General features: G+C 36.9%; 1 protein-coding gene and 1 long non-coding RNA gene across 15 annotated transcripts in view; one reads left to right on the forward strand and one right to left on the reverse strand.

The window, feature by feature from the left end:
* Positions 1-796: 796 nt before the first annotated feature.
* LOC131357533 (uncharacterized) lies at positions 797-15300 on the forward strand. 4 transcript variants are annotated; one of them, XR_009205287.1, is made up of 12 exons: positions 806-1047; positions 5504-5584; positions 5910-5975; positions 6149-6393; positions 6496-6543; positions 6627-6707; positions 6845-6931; positions 7043-7092; positions 8502-8576; positions 8657-8743; positions 8990-12374; positions 13557-15300. It is a non-coding gene; the product is annotated as an uncharacterized LOC131357533 (long non-coding RNA). The 4 variants fall into 4 exon arrangements; XR_009205286.1 differs by lacking the exon at positions 13557-15300 and having other exon boundaries at positions 797-1047; positions 8990-12854; XR_009205288.1 differs by lacking the exons at positions 806-1047; positions 13557-15300 and adding an exon at positions 3107-4021 and having other exon boundaries at positions 8990-12854.
* The window catches only part of LOC131357531 (spermatogenesis-associated protein 13-like), a 72730-nt gene continuing 69109 nt past the window's right edge, over positions 15267-18887 (reverse strand). For 5 of the 11 annotated variants that reach the window (XM_058396541.1, XM_058396542.1, XM_058396540.1 and 2 more), the window contains one exon: positions 15267-18520. In XM_058396541.1, the coding sequence (XP_058252524.1) occupies positions 18339-18520 (182 nt within the window). In that variant the 3' untranslated portion in view covers positions 15267-18338. The remainder of the gene's footprint in view (positions 18521-18887) is intronic. The other 6 variants (XM_058396545.1, XM_058396547.1, XM_058396543.1 and 3 more) reach the window with 4 other exon arrangements.

Consider the following 18887-nt stretch of genomic DNA (forward strand, 5'->3'; position numbering starts at 1 on the left):
CCCTAGAATAACCTGTAAGAGACTCCTCCGTGTATGTATAGCCATAAGGATATGAGTACATCAACTTGTGGAATGTCTTTCACACGTGCCTAGGACGCGTTACAAACACTGTTATTTGTAGATATTAAAACGGCACAATACCTTTTCGATGTGTTGCCCAAACAGGTTCGTGCCATTCCACTTGGTTCGCATTTCTAATAATTGTATAAATTCCTTGGAGCCAAGAGATTTATCTAGCCGTCTAAGAGTCTTCAATTAAGCTGAACAGAATGGAAATTAAAGTGAAGTTAGGTAGAAAAACTACCCTAGCCTTTTAGTAAACTGCACATCTTCGAGTTAATCCCATACTCTCCTATACTGTACTCGCTTAATCAGCATTTTGGACCGTACCACTGGCTCAGAAGGAGAGGGGGGAAAGTGGGGGGACACAAAATGGGGGAAAATGTTTTCGATTTAAAACCCATTTCCTGCATTTAAGGGACTATGGTGATACAAAATCTGGGAAATAATTAAATTGGTTATAATGATAAATTCTGCCAAAAACAATAGTAGGCTACTAAAGTATGTATATAATCATCAACAGGTGAATATGATACACAGAGAATATGATTATCCTGACCTGAGCTAATTTACTGAATCATCCAATTCACATCTCCTTTCTTTCTTTTCATTCATGATGACAATAAAGTGCTTCTGGCTTTTCATCGCTGGCTGTGCCGCAACCGCGATACCGTTCAGTGAGCTATTTTTAGTGTGAACGCGACATTCCTGGACGCGGACGCGCGTACGACAAAAGCAGACTCTGTGTTCTGCTCGGTCCTGCTCCTCCGTGGCGTGCGGTTAAAAATCGTAACAAACGGGATTTTGAAAAGTGTGTGTGTGTGTGTGTGTGGATGGGGGGCATGTCCCCCCTGTCCCCGTGGAAATTACGCCCCTGGTATAAGGCAGTCTGTGTCTTTTGTGGCTTGTCGTAGACAAGAGAATGGGCACGCGAATGAGTTGAGGTTTTGTGCGATGCAGAGAAAAGTGGAATAAAAGTTTGTACAGGTCAGTGAACTTCTCAGTCTCGATTTCATTATTTTATTATTCTAAGCGAAACCGACACGGAAACTCGGTTATATTATTACTATATAATACTATATAGTATTATTAGATAAAATAGACAAATAGACATTATTATACTCTATGTATTGCAATCATAAAAGCAAACGCAACAGCAAAAATAATAATAATAATAATAATAATAATATATTTTTTCGTTTTATTCTTTATAATTGTTTTTTTATTATTTAATTTTAAGCTTCTGTGCATCTCAGACAATCCCACGTGGGGTCTCGAGCCCTGGTTTCAGAGCCTGTGTCATGCTCAGTGTTGGGTAGGTTACTTTGGAAATGTAATAGGTTACAGATTACAAGTTACTCTGTTTAAAATGTAATAAGTAGTGTAAGTTTTCAATTACTTTATAAAAGTAAAGTAACTGATTACATTTGATTACTTTTTGATTACTTTTAAGTTTCTAATGGATATTTTCAACGAAATCATTTCCAAACATTTATACCAGGCAGGGTTATCCTTACAGTAGAACTCAACTCTGTTTACTGTTAGAATTTTAAATCTTTCATCACTTGAATTAAGATTATATTAATTTAATTTTAAGCACAGCCTCCACAAAACCAGACTTCATAACAAAAATGGTTTAATACTGTTTTAGGAATCAAATCTTTGTATAGCTATGACAGGACACACTGGCAAGTAACAATGCCTTGGAAAAAAAAAATCTGAAAAGAGTCATCATAATGTATACTACAGTGCTAAAATAACTAAGTCATATTGGATCTAACATTACCAACACATTTTCAAGGAGGAAAAATGTGAGCTAATGTGAGGGTTCATAAACAGAAGTGTGCCTGGTAAAGGTAGCTAGCAGCAGGGACGATTTTAGGATTTTCATTTAAGGGGGGCTCAGCCCCCAACGAGGGTATAATAGTAAAAATAAATAAATAATAAAATAAAATAAAATAAAATAAAATAAAGGTTTGACTAACAGGGTAGGATGGTAAACTTAATGCAGCATTCCACTGTATATTGCATAGATGTGTATAACATTTGAGTACTGAACAAGCCAAATACGAGTCTTCCTGATCTCTCTCTCTCTCACACACACACACACACACACACACACACTTGTCCTCTGATCCTCGCTCTGTGACGCCGCGGTTTGCGGATTGAAGAACGCGCTGAAAGACGGGGAGGAGCCGAAGTCTGCCGCCGTTTTCATATGAAATTTAAAGGGGACTGAGGTGATCACTTTATGGAGTGATGGATGGAGTACAGATGGGTGGTTAAAGTTTATGGAGAATCGCAGAATTTTAGGGGGGCTTTAAAATGGCCTAGCGACGCCCATGGCTAGCAGACTAGCTAATTTGTTCTGAATGTTTTGAATACAGGTCTTGAGCACACTATGGGCTCGATGAACGCGCAGGCGCCTTTTAGTGGATTTTTTCCACATAGCAGTTACAGTAAATCAACTGACCACTCCGTCACTTTTTATTATACAGAAACGAGTAATATATCATTCGAAACTAAAGGGTCTGTTTTTATTTCTGTACACTCACAATAATTACAAAAATTTTTACATTTTATATATATTATAAAATAAAGAAAGGCTAGGTTACATACCTGCAGATGCTTCCTCGGGTTCAACATTGAAGCCTTTGATGTCGAAAGCATTTTAACAGCTGGCAAACAAATTTTGCACTAAACTGTTATGTTTGCCCCTTATTGGATTTCAGGATGAAATTATTTTTAAATTCCCAGGACTGAAATGCATTTTTATCACTTGGTGGCAACTTTCAGACAGTGTATTAGCCTAAAGCTTTCTGCGGCAATGTGGATTAACATAATTGAATTCAAATTTAAACCAGAGAACCAATCAAAATCATCAGAATAGCACCGCTTTAACAAACTCTAACAACAAATTAATATTTATTCAACATATACTAGTTTTTTTTTAAAGAAAATATATATGTAACTCTCTTTGTAATCTTTAACATTTTCATAAGTAACTGTAATTTTAATTACATATTTTTCTAAGTAACTGTAACGAGTTACTGTTACATTTATTTTGTAATTAAGTTATGTAACGCCGTTACATGTAACTAGTTACTCCCCAACACTGGTCATGCTGGGCGTGTCGTTGTTCAAAAAATTGTTTATTTTTGTTTAAACTGGCTCCATAGTGATAGCACGTTCCATGGAACGATTTTAAATCAATACACAACATTGAGTTGGTGCTACGCAACGGATCAACATCAGCTAACAAGACCACAGAAAGCGACTAGAGAAGAGCAAACCCAAGCAACTTGAGAAAGCAACTGGTAAAGTAGATACCCAATGGATTTCCGACGATTTCTGAGTAGCTGGACTCTCCGTGAGATCGGCTGTGATGCAGGGCTGCTCACTCTGCAGGTGCAGGTTACTGTGTACCGTGCGGGGACAAAGCGCTGCTGCTGACCACACCCAAAGGATGATTTGTGTAACCCAGATTACTATAAACCTTGTGGATGAATGAGTGGATGATTTATTTTAGATGGAGAGATTATTGTAGGGGAGAAAAGAGAAGGTAATATAGTGTTTGTTATTTTTATAGTTTTAAAGAAAGTTAGTTTTGAGTGCTGTTCCATTAAGGTTCAGGAAGTGTTTTGATTGGTTAATGAATCGCTTGGCATAATTAGCTCCACCCATGGGCGGAGCTTAGAAGGAAGAGAAGCCGAGTAATGGCGAGAGCATGAGGCTGTTTTTCAACGGGCTAGTTATCCGGTAAATTGAGAGAGATAGTGTGCTAGAGATTCACACAAAAGAGAAGATTACTAATTTTTGAAGCAGCTGAATGTTGTCAGTCAGCGGATGGGAGCAGATATAACATCAGTGCCACGTGAGTGATAAAGAGGGAGAGGATGGCCAGTTGAGTTATTACTCATTTTCGTTTGAAAAAAAAATCAGGGGATAAGTGTTTCTCTTGGTAAGTGCCTTATATTAACACTATGTTAAAACTTGTATACAAGTTATAGAAATTAAGTTTAAACACCAAACTTTATCGTTTTGCAATTGTTTATGCATTTATGCTAAGATATGGTAATTACCATGCGCACAAGGTGTGAGCACATGGAGTTAGGTGTGCTATGTGATTTATTTTTTTTGCACAAATACAGGCTTGTTATTGTTGTTAATATAAAAGAAACATGTGTGGTGGTGTTTTTCTTAATTTTTACTATTTGTTTATAGAAATTTTCGTGATGTGTATTTTTTTAAGAAAATGCCTAATTTCATCTTTTGACCTTGTCTTTTGCAAGGTTGGGTTTTTTTGTCTTCCCCTTTCTATAAATATATCTGAATTTACAGTTTTCCTAAATTGTTACAGTATTTTTTTTCATGTTAATATTTTATTAATACAACAAATTTTATTTGACGTGATCATTGTCTTGTCTTCCTTTGCCTCACTGTTACCAAACCTGTCTCTTGAGCGAACTAATGCTTCTGATGATTGGCCCAAATCTAAGAATAGCACATCCCTTCATGTTTTTCCAATTGGCCACTAAACAGAACGGGGAGTTTTAGTTGTGCTACCTCGTGTGTGTTACATTTGACTTTAATATCAGTGTTTTTACAATAAATCATGTTTAAGTTAAACTGTGTTACAGTCTAATGTTATCTAGTTAATCAGCGATATCCTCTTTTGCCACGAATTAGCCTAATGCTAGTTACTGTGCTAGCAAACTCAGCCATAGGAATAAACTAAACAGTAAAATATTTACCTGAATTGATGACATTGACTTATGAATTTATTTTATTTTGGCAATAAAATGTTTACCTCACTGGTAGGTCACTTTTAACAATAATGGCTACTGGTTTTACACTAAATCATGCTTAGCCTAGTGATTAGCCAGCTCTCGCAACACAGACTTTTAGCCAGCTCTCGCACCACGGTTACAGCTTTAAATTACGGTGTAATTGTTGGCCTAATGTTATTTATCTAGAGAATTTATCTATGCGTTTCATTATTACACAAATTACATGTTAAATTAATGTACCTTTTAATGTCATTAATGTATTTTTGTTACAAATGTTATCTGCCTTTAGAATGTAGTTAATCATGTAATTGACACTATCATAGTGAATATAAAGGTAGATAGATCGCTGAACTCAGTTAAAAGTTTTAATAATTATACACTAATATTTATACTGATTCACGTGATGGACAGGAGGGTTAGAGAGTTTAATCAGGTCACGTCCACAGCTGACTAATAATACTATAATTTTCTGTTTCTTCACAAGTTAATTATAGCTATCAATCTCGGAGTTATAAACAGTCTATCTGGTAACCAAACCTATAATTAATTTACGAAAGATGATCACTGGATTGTCCATGTGACAGAATGGTAGATGTGTTAGTATGAAACTGCTAGAAAGAAACACTTGAACTTTTTTGATCTACTTTTCACAGCCTCCCAGTGCTGGTGAGCTGAACAGAGCCAGGTGCGATGTTCAGGTTCAGTCTCCAGACTCCTTCAGCTCCCAGTCTGCGGTACTGAGACACACACACACACACACGTCTTTACAAGTTCTAATGTTTAGTTTTGTTTTTCGAATTCTAGTCAGTGGATGTTAAGAACAATATAATGTTCAGTGTTTTAGTATAAAACTCTTGTGATATGAAGGACTTGTGATCTTTGTGCTCTGCTGCAATGTTCACTTTTGTGAGTTAAGGTTGTAAATGTTGAGCTTCTAAATGTTATTTGCAGGAATTCTTTAATTTTAAGCCAATTTGACCATCAAACTGGAATTCAGTTAAGGGCTAATTCATTGTGGCAAAATGTTGTTAAATTCAGTGACTAATTTTGTGTGTGAAGGTTGTTCAGCCATACAATGAGCTACTGCCCACTGCATCTCACAATGACCCTTCAGCTTTTGTTCTGGTAAACAAACCATTTGTTTATTTACTAAAGCCAATCACTACAGTTTACAAGGTTGTGGGTTATTTTTTTTTTGTTTTGTATTTTTTGGTAAGGAAAGCAACTGAACCTTAAATGTGTTATTATGAAACTGCTATGACAAGAAGCATGTATGATCTATGCTCTACTTTTCACAGCCTCTCACTGCTGGAAAACTGGACTTCACCTGGAAGAATGTTCAGTTCCTCTCTGCTGACTACTTCAGCTTCCAGTCTAGGGTATTGTACAGGGCTGCAGCTGAGATACAAACACCATTAGTTCTAATGTTTAGGTTTTTTTTTTGTATTTCTAGTCAGTGGACATTAAGACATACAACCTCAGGATGATAAGGGGTCTGGAGTGTGTGATCTGCTGGCTCTAGACCTGCTACTTGAACCACATGGTAATTACAGGCTTAATTACTCTGATGAAGAGAATTGACATTAATAATTATTAGATGTGAAAAATATCTGGGGTTTCAGCTGATTTTGCTGTGTATTTGCAGGGATTCCCTTATGATACCAGTATTGAGGATTGTTTCACTGGCGTTAAGGTAAGGGATTATTCGTTGTGGCATCACAAATATTTTGTTAATTGCAGTGACTAATTGTGTTCACTTTAAATTGTCCTTTTAAGAGCGTGTCTGGGAGTTTTACAGAATACATTTGCTGTAACTGCATGGAATGATCCATCATTGTGGCACTGGAGGATTATGTGGTAAGTTTATTACACTAGTTATTATTTATTCATTATCTATATATATTTTTTAAATATGTATTTTAAGAATTTTTAATAATATAAATTTTAATCATTTTTATTTATTTATTTATTTTTATTTGACCTGCACATACCAGCATGTGTTTTAAGATGGGCCGGTGGACACAGCCACTTGCGTAAAGGAAGGTGTTTGCTCTCCTCATAGTTCACAGAGCAACTCTGAGGTAATTCTGTGTTTCCAAACGTACGTGTATCTACACATACACACTATTCCTCTGGATAGGAGTCTGTAAAATGTACTGTGTGAGTTTTAATGATGCTAATTTGCCTTGCAGGAGTGTGAGGAGAGATTTAGCCCAGAGGAGGTGGAGGTGCCCTTTATTAGGTACAATTCTCTTCTCAGTTTAATGGTGTACTGGTGTTATTTATGTGTAACATACACTAAACATTTCCATTGTTCCTTAGCTGCCAACTTTCAGACAGAGAGGTCACTGATATCGGTTTGAAGCTGCCTGCTCACCGCCAGGGGCGTCGCTAGGGCTATTCATTCGGGGCTCAAGCCCCGGATGTTTTTAATCTAGCCCTGAATGTTTTATCCCGAATTTTCCACAGGAAAATTAATGAAATGTTGATCGTTTTATTAGAGCACTGTTGCCGTTTACTGTACACGATTTTGACTGACATCTCTCTCCCCACACACACGCTCTCGCCAAAATACCACGAGAGTGTGCGCTCGAATATGCTCTAGAACCGCTCTCGCGATACTTTAATGTCCTACACCTGTCGGTCTGCGTGGCGCCGCTTTCACACCACGTAATTTAAATACCTTACAGCTCTTAAACGGGACAGCAATAAAAATGTCAGAAAACACAACAATCTTATTGTTCAGATAAAAGTGTAACTTCTGATATTTAATGTTAACACAGTTGATTAAAGTCGGCTAACAAATGTATGTTGTGTTAAAAAGGAGGCCCACTGTCTTTGATTCTGAAACCCCCTGACATATAGGACCCTTTAGAATATTATTCCATACCCAAGACGAACAAAAGCCTTAAATTAAATCATCCTAAAGATAGATCTAAATAAAATCTAAACTGTTAAAGCACTAAGACATTACAGTCTGAACCTCATGACTTTCTATTATTCAACTAATGCAGTATTTAAGTTAAAATACAGACATGACTTAGGTGAACAATGGACCAGAACAGACTCCATCATTCAGCTGTTCTGTCAATTGATAAAGGAATTCTCAGCACTAGAAATACTAGTATGATAATTGACCGTTTTGCTCAAGTCTCTGAGATACTCTCCACCCTCAAAAAAATAGTATAGAAAAGTCATCAAGAGCATGAAGTAGACAAGATACAAGCAGTAAGATAGCTGAGAGAATGAGAGATGAGAGAATGATAAGAGAAGAGAAGCTGTAAAAAATAAACAAAGAATAATTCATACAGTAGTGACAGCATGAATCAGGAATGAAATAATGGGTGCATGTATAATATAGATTATTGTAAAATAGTAATAATAAAGGATCTACACGGCACAGCTCCACACACAAGCTGTAAAAGAGATAATATTGCATGGTATACCTGTGTGAGAGAAAATGTAATGAATTTAATGAATTCCTTTTTTAGTAGCAAGACTCAAATGATGGGAGGAGTCAGAAAAAAGATTGAATTAAATTTTCTGAAGTTGCATACTGTTTGTGTTAATTTGTGATTATTATTAAACAATATTACATAAAAATGCCCTTACAAAACGTGTTATTCTTGCTTACCCCCTCTCCTCAATTAGCTCCGGATGTTTTGGGCTCAGCCCCTGATGTTTTCAAATCCTAGATACGTCCCTGCTCACCGCCAGGCGTTTTCTGTGAGTAAAACCTGTGTAGCCTGCTGTTATTGTACAGGTAAAGCTCAATCTGCTGATATTGTGTGCTATCTTATATTCAGACTATTTTAGCCTGCATCCTTAATCAGAACTTCCTGTTTTTGACTGGAAAGAAGATTGTGATGCGACTGGCAGCAGCTAACAACCAGGTGAATTTTTTTCTCATATCAAAAGCAAATTTTCTGCTTTATAACACAGTCTGTTATGAATGAAGGACATTCTTAGGAAAAATATTCAAATAAAATATACATAATGAAAATTTGAGCTAAGTGTTATATCATCTGTGTATCTTTGATGGAAAACTGGACATGCATGCAGGGTTTAAAATACATAGCCATGTTGAACACCATAGACAAGGTGAGTTATGGAGATTTGTTTTTGTTTGGCTTTAAAAGGACCCAGTTCATGTACAGTTGGGCTACGAGGCTCTGATTCGGTTCCTGAGGACATCATCTAACCTGGAATCGACTGATACAGATACAGGTCAAGAGTTTCTGTTAATGCTTACATCGAACATCAGAATGAGGGAAAGTGTGATTTCTGTGGCATTGAGAAACAAAACAAGCTGAGTGATCGAGAGTTCTGTGGGTGGAAATGCTTTGTTGATAACAGAGCTCAAAGTAAAATAGCCTGATTGGTTAAAACTACCATTACAACCTTGAGGGTTGTGGATGGGCTACAACAGCAGTGGACATCAGGTTCTGAGACTGTTATGGGCACAGACTTTCACTTTTGACTTTCACTGTTTACTCACTTTTTAAGCTTTAACTGTATAATTTCTAGGAATGTGTGCTCATATTGGCCTCAAATTCCTGTTCTACGCAGACAGGAGTGAAATCTGATGTGGTCTTCTGTTGTAGGCTAGTTTTGATGTGGATGCCACTTTTCTGCTGACCATAGTTGTAAAGAGTGCTTATTCGAGTTACTGTAAACTTCCAGTTAGCCCAAACCAGCCTGGTGATTCTCCTCTGATCAGCAAGATGTTGCAGAATACAGACTCTACACTCAAAGATGTTTTGTTCTTTTGAACCATTCTGTGTAAACTCTAGAGTGTTGATTGTGAAACTCCCAAGAGATCAACAGTTTCAAAAGTACTCAACCCATGGATAAAGTCACAGAGATCACGCTTTTTCCCATTCTGATGTTTGATGTGAACATTAACTGAACTCTTGGCCTGTATCTGCATGATTGTATGTATTGCGCTGCTGTCACATGACTGGCTGACTGGATAAATGAGAAGGTGTTTAGGTGTTCCTATTAAAGTGGAAAGTGAGTGTAAGTTATACGTAATAAGGTAATTGCCTTTTCATCCATCCATCGCATTTCATACTTATTTCAACAACGTGTTTAAATGAAAAACGTGTTTGTTAGATCCAATTCCAACTAGATTGCTGAAAGAAGTGATACATGCAGCTGGAGAGCCTCTACTCAATATTATTAATTCCTCGTTATATCTAGGTCATGTCCCAAAACCTCTCAAGTTAAGCCTCTCAGTTAAGCCTCTTCTTAAGAAACCTAAACTAGACCCTAATGAATTATCAAATTACAGACCGATTTCAAACCTTCCATTTATATCTAAAATATTAGAAAAGGTGGTGTCTGCTCAACTATGCTCCTTCTTACAGGAAAACAACATCTTTGAAGAATTTCAGTCAGGTTTCAGGCCCCATCATAGCACAGAAACTGCACTAGTAAAAATCACAAATGACTTGTTTTTAGCTTCGGACCAAGGCTGCATCTCAGTATTAGTCCTGCTTGATCTTAGTGTTGCATTCGGCACTATAGATCATAACATTCTCGTAGATTGCTTACAAAATCACATAGGTATGCAGGGACAGGTATTAAAATGGTTTAGATCCTACCTGTCTGATCAATACCATTTTGTAGATTTAAATGGTGAACTGTCCAGTGTAATGCCAGTGAAATACAGGGTTCCACAAGGATCAGTTTTAGGACCTCTCTTTTCTCAATATACATGCTTCCCTTGGATAACATCATTAGAAGGCATGGGATTAGTTTCCATTCTTATACTGACAATACCTAGTTATATATCTCATCAAAACCATATGAAATATCTAAATTGACTGATTAACTGAGTGTGTTAAAGATTGGATGACTGACAATTTTCTATTACTAAACTCTGATAAGACAGAAATATTACTTAATGGTCCAAAAACCAGTACACAAAAGCTCTCACAATTCAGCTTGCATTTAGAAGGGTGTACTATTACTACTAGCTTGACAGTGAAAGACCTGGGCGTAATATTGGACAGCAACTTGTCCTTTGAAAATCATATTTCCGATATTACAAAAGCAGCCTTCTTTCACCTTAGAAATATTGCCAAGCTTAGGAACATTTTATCTGTATCTGATGCTGAAAAGCTAGTTCATGCATTCATGACCTCCAGACTGGACTATTGTAATGCATTACTAGGTGGTTGTCCTGCATCTTCAATAAACAAGCTACAGTTAGTCCAGAATGTAGCTGCCAGAGTTCTTACCAGGTCAAGAAAATATGAACATATAACCTCAATTTTATCATCCCTGCACTGGCTACCTGTTAAGTTTAGAATTGACTATAAACTAGCACTACTTACGTTCAAGGCTCTAAATGGTTTAGCTCCTACATATCTAGCCAGTCTTCTACAATCCACCACGCTCCTTAAGATCACAAACCTCTGGACTTATGGTAGTTCTCAGAATATCAAAGGCTACAAAAGGAGAGAGAGCGTTTTTGTATTTAGCTCCTAAACTTTGGAATAGTCCTCCTGACAGTGTTTGGGGCTCAGACACAGTCTCCCAGTTCAAACAAACAGCAGCTATGCTAATTACTTTCCACTTGTTTCCCTTCTTCTACCCATCCCGAGGCATCCAGAGATTGTGCCAGCTCCAGTGGCATCCAGAGATGGACCAGCTCCAGCCGGGTTCTGCTTTGTGAGGACTGGGGTATTCAAAGCAACGCTGCCAACCCTGTGTGGACGACAACAACCTCCTTATTAATTTACACAACATTCTACACATGCTGTATCTGCATCACACAATTGACTATATATAAATGCAGAAAAGGACATTGTTCATATCACATATCTTTCTGGTGTCATTTAATTAATACAATTATTACAATTATTAATTGTAACTCCTCCTAAAGCTTTCGAGCTACATGCACCAAACTCTGCATGGTTGTTGTGCCTAATGTTATGTTGTGCCTGTTATGCTATTATTTTTCTAAGCGATCGGAATTCCTCAAAGTGGCCTTTTTCCAGATAGAATTCCATTCAAAACTTTGGAGGTTTATAATTCGGTGGGCTTTAGAGCAAACTCGACACCAAATCCTGGTGCTCCTTCAGAATCTTGGGCCAGATGAAGCCGTACATTTTAGAACCAATCGGACATTCGGTGTACCCATAGCGTAAGATCGAAAATCCAAAAATTCCCATGGACTTGTATTGATGGAATTTAGAATCCTGAAAAAACCTCACAGACGCAGTGTACACACACACACTAACACTGCCTTAAGCTTATAGATCATTCACAGAATCATATGAAAAAATAATATTTCCATTACATCTCCCTCCTTTTGTCTTTAAGGGACAACTTAAATCCAGGCAAAATTTATTTTATAGTTAGTAAGTGTTTGCATGTATCTTAGATTACATCAGGTTTATGTTTCTCTTTTCACTTTTCAACACTACCATCACATGTCAAGTTGTACCATTTTACAGAAAGGACTATACTGCTGTTTTTGCAAGAGAAGGACCTCTCTGAGATTTAGCAACAAAGGTACAAAGCATGCTATATTAAAACGTATCTTATTCTTTTACTCTAAGGTACAGGTGATTTCATTTTTAGTACCCAGGAACACCTGTTGTATTATTTGCATAACATGGTGCCATTCATGCAGGTCAGTCTGCTTGGGCTCTGGAAGGGCCTCTTTCACCTGTTTGTGTACTACAGACAGAGCAGAGGACAGGTTTTCACAGTAAATCAACATTTCATCTTCACATTAACTCATCAGCTTCCTTGGAATTCCAGGGGGACCTATACCTGTATTAAGATGTCTGTTGAACAGATCTTGAACAGGCTCAAATTTCCCTTCCTCTTACTCTAGTTCCCATTGTGCATGAGCACAATAAGTACGGCTTTTACCCACGATGAGCCTGTTTCTGCAAAGCGTTTGGTTAGTTTGTTTTTAAGGGAGTCGTTTTCTTGTTTCACTGCTCCTCCACTAGCTGAATGATAGGCACACTGTTGTTTAAATCAGATCCCAAATATTGGTAGGTGGGTGGGTGGGTGGGTGAAGGAAAGTCCAGATATCCAGCGGCAATAGAGACAGTAACACAAAGACAAATAGTCACTATACACAGGGTAATGTGACCAGGATACCTGACCATAATTACTAGTGCAATTTTAGAACAAGAAATATAAGAAGCAAATAAATACAGTATATAAATCACAAAAAGGGGGGACTTAATGTAATGTAATGTGTGATTAACAATTGGGGTTCCATTGACGCTGCCTATTTTATCTATAATTCCCCATCTTGGAATGGTTTCAGTGATCAGTGCTTTAGCTACTGCACTGTCCTCCTGTTTTGATGTTGGAAAGGCTTCTACCCATTTAAAAAACATGTCAACTATGACTAGGCAGAATCGTTTACCTTCACTTGGTGCAAGTTCAATAAAATCGTTTGTAAATGTTGGAAAGGCTGTTCTGGTAGTGGGTGTGCACTCTCGGGGGGTTTAACACTTCTGCCCACATTGTTCACAAACATTTTGGGAGCAATTAGTAAAGTGCTTAGTGAACCAATACCCAGAGATACTGTTATAAATCCCTCCTTTTGACACATGGTCTAGACCATGAGTCAACTTGGCATAATATGGAAACAGTTTTTTTGGTAGACATGGTTTACCATTAGGGCCATAAGAAACCCCTCCTTTTTTCACACATCCTGCTTTCTTCCAGGTGGTGTGGCTCTTTTGTCTGGACTGGATGTGGCCTGCGGTTCTTCAAGATCAGCTGTTTGGGTAGAAATCTTAGACGTGATGAAATTCAGTCATTTGTTTTCAAGTTTTGCTGCTGCCTTGGCTGCTGCATCTGCTTTAGCATTTCCCTGTGACATAGGATCAGTGAGTTTAGTATGTGCTTCACATTTACAAATTGCAATAGCTTGTGGTAAAAGGATAGCATCTCAGAGATCAGGCCATGATGCATGATTGGTTTGCCTGAAGAAGTCAGAAAACCTCTGTTTCCACAATGTGCCAAAATCATGCACTACTCCAAATGCATATCTGCTATCTGTGAAGATGTTTACTGTTTTAACTTGTGCCAATTTGCATGTTGAGTGGACAGATGTGATGGGAGCGGTCGTGCCTATAATGTGTCATGTTGAGTTACTACTGCATAACCCATGCAGTTCTTGCCTATGTCTGGGTCTCTGGATGCTGGTCCATCAACAAACAGCTCTAGGCCTGGATTTTGCAATGGTGTTTTCTCCAGCTCTGGCCTAAGACTACAAATTTGGCTCTGGGATACCCAGTGTTAGTGTAATTTGTAGAGTTCTTTTAACTTTCTCAAATGCCTATTCTGCTTCTGGGGTTCAAATAAAAAATATACTGTGAGTCCTTCCCATGAACTATATCACTCAAGGAAACCTCGAGGATTGTGTAATCTAGGACAAACATCCTGCAATATGAGCACATTCCGAGGAATGGTATAAAATGTTTCTTTCTGATTTGGTTTTGCAATGCTTTGTATGGCTTCAATTCTACTAGTTTCTAATTTTTTGCCATCTGCTGAGATCACGTCTTAGAAATTTCACTTCTTGTTGTACAAATTGCAGTTTAGATAGGCTAGCCTTGTGTTCCTCTTTAGCGAGGTGATGGAGTAATGCAATTTTGTCAGTTTCACACTCTTCTTTTACCACTGGATAAAGTAGTGAATAACCTGTTACTGTTACTATCCTTGCGATGTTAGCTTCTCTTAGTGCAGCTTTTGACAGCATTGACCACACTATTCTACTTGATAGACTAGAAAATATTGTAAAATGTTACCACTCTTGCATGTCGCTCAGTTTTGCTGTCTGTGGAGTGATTGGATGCTTTATGTCCCTGGAAGTCCTCATATCTGAGTCACCTTTTGGCTCTTCCTTTTAGTTATGAAGTCATAGTTGGTCTTGCCAGAGTACCTACCTGCACTTTGTGCATAATGTACATTACCTTGACCCATTACATGCATACTTATATCTTCTCTCTCTCCACGATGCTATGCACAGTGAGTGCCTGTGTGAGGAAATTAATCATATAGCAAGTACTAGACTTAAAATATGTTGTGCATAGTCAAAGCACATTAAAACAAAATTAAATTAAAACAAATATAGTAATATCAGTTAATAGTACTTCACGTGATGAATTGTTTGTGTTGAGAGATTCTCTATCTTAGCAAATTAAACTAATTTATCCCTCATATTTCAAAGTGTTGTCACCATTTTAGGTAAGATTTTGTCAATAGCAACTATATCAACTCTGAGAACTTGATATTCACCATTTGTGTCATTAGAAAAATAAAAGAATTGTATTCATTAAATCTATGCCTGTTTAAAAAAAAGTTCACTGGTTTTATACCATTACACCAAACTCCTGATGAAGACCATAAGGACACAAAAAAGAACAAGTATGAATTCTTAGAAATTAAGTATTTATTATTTTTCCCATCAATAAGACAGAGAGGCAAATAGCCAACAAAAGGGACAAAAAAATGGTGGCACACTATACAACCCATAACATTTCAATTCAGTTATCAATATTAAAAAATACAATAAAACAAAAACGGTGTTTATAGACATCAAAGTGTTTTATATTTTAAGATTTTAGTTTAGCAATTTTAATATGGATATCTATGCTTGTCAGTTCATGTTATACAAAATAATGACGGATCACAAAAATAATACATTTTCGACATTGTGCAGTTTGTTATATCAATGCTAATAAAAAATTATATATATATATATATATATATATATACACACACACACACAATAAAAAAAAACTCTAAACATTCTAGGGATTTAAAGGATTTCCAAGGTACTTTATTTGGCATCAAGGCTATCCACAAAACATATCAGGTGACCGAGTCAGTTCATGTTCATAATCATGAGTCTCAAAATATGCTTGGCAAAATTAATGCTTATGAACATTCACCATGTTTCGAGACCATACATTAAATTACAATTTTGAACAGGAAGTGTGATTAAGACATCAAGACATCCAACTGATAAATTGAACCAAACCAAAATGAACCCAAACCCCCAAATATACTTTTATCCATTTCTAAAACTAAAACTGATTAACATAAACAAAAAATGAATGTCCTGTAAATGTAAAATGGGTTTTTAGCACAATATGGACTGAATAATTCATCCATGATATATGGAAATAACCCTTTCACTAAATGTTCCACCTTCTCAATGCATTGAGATGGGCAGTGAGAATCACCTGGATATGGTCTTGTGCATGTGTGCATACATTATTCACTGTAATTTGAACTTCATAGATTTCTTCACCCTGTTTGGTAAGGGGAATTTACCAGTCAGTGTCCCATTTTTCCTCCTGTTTTTCCCTGCTGTCTATTTAGCAGGCAGGCCTGTAGCTGCTGCTAGCATGGTTTTCTGACACCATACAATGCACTGTTTCTTACTCTTAGCCAGCTATGTAAGACAGTAGTATTTAGATTTAGAATAGTATTTACACCAGTCAGCAGACCAACATTCTTGGAGGAAAGGCATGTGGACACTCAGACCCTAATGTGTAATGCCACTCTTCCCTCTTGAGCTTGTAGAGGCACTGAGAGCTGGTTTTGCCATTCATCTTTTCAGGATTTCATAAGTTTAACATGTCCCTTCTCAGTGGTGAGTGCCATAGTCATCTTTGACCACCAGTTTGGTTAGTCCTGTTTCTTATGACACTGTCGGCATACATTATTAGAGTCCTTAAAATTCCTAGGCAACATCTCCAAAGACCTCAAATGGATAAGCAAATTATCAAAAAAGTTCAGTCAAAATATCACAACTAGTTCTGTCTTTGTTCTACATTTCCACCACCCTGAGCACTCCATGCTCACCAATAATCGTGTGGTTCACCTCAACCTCCTCCTGCTTATGGCTAGAATTTTATTAAATATTGTCTACAGTAGAAAGACTAAAAGGTCAGCAGTAGCTGTAAATTCTGATGACACTGGGAACAAGAGAAAATATCCATGGACCTCACTAACCACTCCATCAAAACCAGCACTTTACTACACCTACATGGAGCCTCTCATCAGTAGTCTCTTCTCAACAAGCCATCTATAACAAGCAGAACTGCCCCTCCCTTCACCAGATGGCATGGCTGTTGATGTGTGTACTATATTCATTGTGTTTATTGTAGTGTCCATGAATTCCACCGGTACTACAAGTGTGTGTGTAGGTAACACACTTGCCTGCTTGTGCATTATATGTTCTTGTGTAGATCTGCCATTCCCCTTTACCATTTGGTAAAAAATGTGATTGCGAAAACCCAAATGATTTTCACTGCCATTGGTGACCTATGGTTACTACAGGTCGAATTGTATGCTTGGAATGTAACAGTGATTCTATGGACCCCTGATAACCACCAGACAATGAGCCAAGAGGGTGTATGACAGCACTATTTATTGCAAATTCTGCATCATAAATCATTTCCTGAGTTTGAGTAAAGGTCTCTACATGTACACACATAAACATGGAAGTATCCAGGTGTTTTTCACTGCCTGTGATAGTTATCCAGGTTCATACAACCAGTTACATGTATCAATAACATGTAATTAAACAAAGTTGAAAACAAAAACAAACCCAAATGTATATAACTGATTTAATACATGACAACAAGACCAAGACACCATAACCGAACATCAGGTAAAGTGCTTCAGATAACATGAATTCGCATTTACGGTGCAGATTAAATCTAGTGTCATCTAACGTGACTTTAAAACACATTACAGTATTTTGCAAAGGAACCCTTTTATTAACTACAACTTCAAAAAGATACAAATGGAAAGTCAGCCTCATTTACAGCAAATAAATACCCTGTTCAAAAAACAGTCTGCAAATTCATAAGACCAGTTTTCTCATTCAATAAATTGTAATAAATTTATAAAACTGCCCTTACTGGTTAAAATTCTAATAAATGTTGTGTGAGGTTAGGTTAAAGATTTGTCTAAAGATTTTCATTTTACCTTTCTTGTTACTGTTCATGTTACCTGTTTGTACAAATGTCTACAAAAAGACCTCAACCTGCTTTGAGATTGTAAAATTGGGGAGAAATGGATTGGACAATTAATTTTTGTACATGCAATCATTTGATACACAAAACTGGTGTAGCTCACTATAAATCAAAGATCAGCTTTATTTTTTATTAATGTGCCAATATTTCTTCATGACTACAATTAATTAAATACTTTTACCAAGTTAAAAGGTACTGACAGTTAATTAACATTTCAGACATTTATCATATTGCTCTATAATCTAATGTACCTATTTGTTATTTTGCACAAGATATTCATTAATGCTGTCTCAAAATTCTGCAAAATTGTGATATTAATACATAGCCAATAAAACAGGCATATTCTTTAGTACTGCTTATGAATGAATGGATCAATTAGAGAAAGGTCTACGTCATTCTCCACCATTCCGTGCAACAGCTGGTTATTTCAGTTACCTTTTGAATGTTTCTGTTATTTTTTTAACAATGCAAACCTTCCAAAATTTTGCCAGAATTGTGAGTGAGCTTGAATTTGATGATGAAACTCATATAGGTTGGAGCGTGCCAAGTCATCAGCGGTTGCAAACTGTCCATTGGCTATGGTCTCCTGGGGGCAAGACGATGAATTTGGCACATACCTGTTTAGATTTAGAGCTGACCAGCAAAGATGGAAGGAAAGGAAGAGAGTGTGAAAAAAAGAAAAAGTGACAACAACTATTGACAACAACAATTTTTAAAACAACTATTACTTACATTACTTACAATGCCACTGTCCAACTAACACTATTCATGCTTCCCATAACTTTCAATACATTTATAGATACATTGCAGCAATACTGATAAATCTGAAGAGGGCAAACCTCCATAATTATTATGTTTTGATTCAAAGTTAAACATGCATTTACATATTCTAACATATACTGCATCTAGAACTAATTGCTACATTTGATATTTGTGGCTACTTTTTTAAGAAGTTGCCATGGCATCTTGAAATTTCTGTTTTAGGATGGTTAAGGACCTT

Source organism: Hemibagrus wyckioides, linkage group LG08, assembly GCF_019097595.1.
Source record: "Hemibagrus wyckioides isolate EC202008001 linkage group LG08, SWU_Hwy_1.0, whole genome shotgun sequence".
In the NCBI taxonomy this organism is placed as follows: Eukaryota; Metazoa; Chordata; class Actinopteri; order Siluriformes; family Bagridae; genus Hemibagrus; species Hemibagrus wyckioides.